We start from the raw sequence: 2,651 nt of genomic DNA, 5'->3' as shown, positions 1-2,651 counted from the left end.
GTGGATGCCGTTGAGGTTCTTGGCGCACTGGTCGTTGGCCCACACCTTGACGCCGACCTCGAGCAGCACCTTGGACTGCGAGCCGCCGGAGCGGGTGGTCCCCCAGCCGCGGACCTTGGCGACGACGCCCGGCGCGTTGGACGCGTCGTCGTCAAAGCTGAGCGTCACGGGCGTCTCCTTGCTCGCGCGCTCGAGCTCGAGGATGCCAAAGTCGTAGTGCATCTCGTCGCTCGTCCACTGCGGGTGCGCGATGGCCTTGACGACGCGGATGCGCTCGCCGTCGGCGCCACCCGACGTGTAGTGGGTGCCCACAGCCGCGTAGTCGATCTTGAACCCGTCAACGCAATGCGCCGCCGTCAACACGTACTTGGGCGCGATCAGCGTGCCGCCGCAGCGGCTCGTGGACGTGGCCGACCCGCCGCGGAGACCGGTGATGTACTTGAACTGGCCGACGGGGACTTCGGTGCCGCCGACAATCTCGGGACTGCCGCCTTCGGGGACGATGTCGGCGACGGCAGCCGCGGCGCAGAGCGCGAGGAGCGTGGTGTGGAGCTTCATGGTCGGTGGTCGGTGGAGAAACGGGAAATGGAATGGTAAAGAGAGGGTGTTCGTCGGTGTCGGGGCGGTCGAACTCAGACTTATGGGTCGTGGTGGTTGATCTCAGACATGGAGTCGAAGCGGTCGAACTCAGACTTGTGGGTCGAGAGCGGGTGGGGCCTAGTAGGGCTAGGTTTACACCTGGTTTGGAGCCATGATGGCGGCGTGACGGAGCAAGATTTCACATCGCGACCTTCCATAGACCTCGTTGGACTGTCGGTGCAGGCGCCATCAAAGTACCTTGTTATCAGGTCTGGGCCTGGAACCCGGTCTCAGATGCATCTGCGATCGGAATCTGGACCACCACACGGTACGGAGCCTCGTCAATACGAACAAGGGGTACATTTGAGCTCTGCTCATTAAATTAAATTGACCCAATTCAACAACAACGAACAAGGGGCACGGAGCGTCGGAGTAAGCTCGCCTTTCTTCGCACCCGTTAGTGAATTAGTCAGTGGAGTCGTTGGTCACAAAGTTGGCTGCTGCCACCATGGGTCCTATCAGAGCCATATATGCCTTCCATGCCCCACCTTTTTGTCTGCATGTGCGAGGTTTGCGGAGGTATCCCGACGTGAAGTGAAGACGATGCAACGTACGCATGTCTGGTATGGACTCGGATTGTGAGAGTTGCTGCATCTGATACGATCCGCTCTGAGTTTGGCGTCTGATACCAGCCGTGTCTGAGTTGATCGATATCGTTCGTACCGGTATGCACCCCATCCAGCTGTCCTTGTGCTCGCTCGTCGTTCGTATTTTTGTCCAAGGGGTAGACAGACGCACTCAAAATCGGTGCCAAAGCAGATGGGACTCTAGTTCCATCCATGATTTTGAGTGGTGCAAAACCTGTTTGTGTCAGAAATGGGTGTGAACTCGTGGCATCCTCAGGATACCTTCAACGTCAACTCAGTGCAAGACCCACGTTGGATCGTGCAGCACACTACTTGATCAAGGTAGCACGTGCAGACATGTTGTGTCAATCGTTCAACCAAGCACTCGATCGACTCGTGTGTCACAGACCCTTTCCATGCATTACTATAGTATCAAATACAAAACAACGTTGTTGGAAGAGAAGCTTAGTTAAAAGGTAAATCACCACAGCACTGGACGCATCAAATACACGCAACAACTAAAACTTGGAGACACCCTTGGCGAACGCATAGTAGCCACGGTAGAGCTCCTTTCCGGAGCTCACGATGGACGACGCCGGCGCGACAAAGTCATTGCCGGCCATCTCGATTGTGAGCGTCGGCTTGTTGAGGTAGCGCTGGCCCCAGTCCTCAAAGCAGCCGTACGAGAGGTACATTTCCCACTCGAACGTCGTTCGGTACGAAGAGCCCATCGCTGTCGAGAGCGCGTCGCCGAGCGTTTGGTACTTGGCGTCGAGGCCGTTGCCGAGAGCCGCTTTCGTGTCGCCGTACGGCAACTGCACTTCGCCTGCGAACGCGTGCACGTCGAGGTACCCCGCCAACGTCGCGTTGCGCGCGGTGATGTAGTCGCGGATGCCTTGCGTCTCCTTCTCGCTAAAGTACGCTGGGCCCGGGTACGTCTCGTCCGACGGCCGCGGCGGGCTCGGGTTGCGGATCGGCGTGTACCAGTTGCGGTTGAGGTCGACCTCGTTGGCGTTCTTGCGCTGAAGCCGCTTGGAGCTCCACGTGATGCGGTACCCGTCAATGTTGACGATGGGCACAAACACAAGGTCGTAATTGTCGGCCGGCGACGGCTTCTTGTTGGCGACGTCGTCCAAAATGGATGCGATCGTAAACACCGTCGATGAGCCCGCGACCCACTCGCGCGCGTGCAGCAGACTCTGCGTGTACAGCGCCTTGGCGCGCGAGCCCGTCGAGATCTTGTACGCCCAGATCTTTCGCCTACATACATAATATAGCTGAGTTGCAAGTAGAGGTTGAGAGTGGCGTACCCTTGAAGGACGTGGAGATTTGGAATTTGGTCACAATCTGGCTGTTTTGGCTCGCCAGCGTATCCAGAAACTGGAAAATCTGCGCGTCCGTGCGAAAGCACTTGTGGAAGCTGCTCGACGCGTACTTGCCGGGGGC

General features: G+C 57.9%; 1 protein-coding gene across 1 annotated transcript; it reads right to left on the bottom strand.

Annotated features, from left to right (window-relative positions):
- Positions 1 to 1,723: 1,723 nt before the first annotated feature.
- On the bottom strand, positions 1,724 to 2,639 carry SPRG_13176 (hypothetical protein; the record flags this gene model as incomplete). The annotated part of the gene is made up of 2 exons (XM_012352172.1): positions 1,724 to 2,465; positions 2,527 to 2,639. Coding segments are annotated over 2 exons (855 nt in total), but the record flags the coding sequence as incomplete, so codon positions are not given.
- Between the last annotated feature and the right edge of the window lie 12 nt (positions 2,640 to 2,651).

This window comes from Saprolegnia parasitica (genome assembly GCF_000151545.1).
Source record: "Saprolegnia parasitica CBS 223.65 unplaced genomic scaffold supercont2.93, whole genome shotgun sequence".
Taxonomy (NCBI): Eukaryota; Oomycota; class Saprolegniomycetes; order Saprolegniales; family Saprolegniaceae; genus Saprolegnia; species Saprolegnia parasitica.
This window is presented reverse-complemented; position numbering and strand designations above follow the sequence as displayed.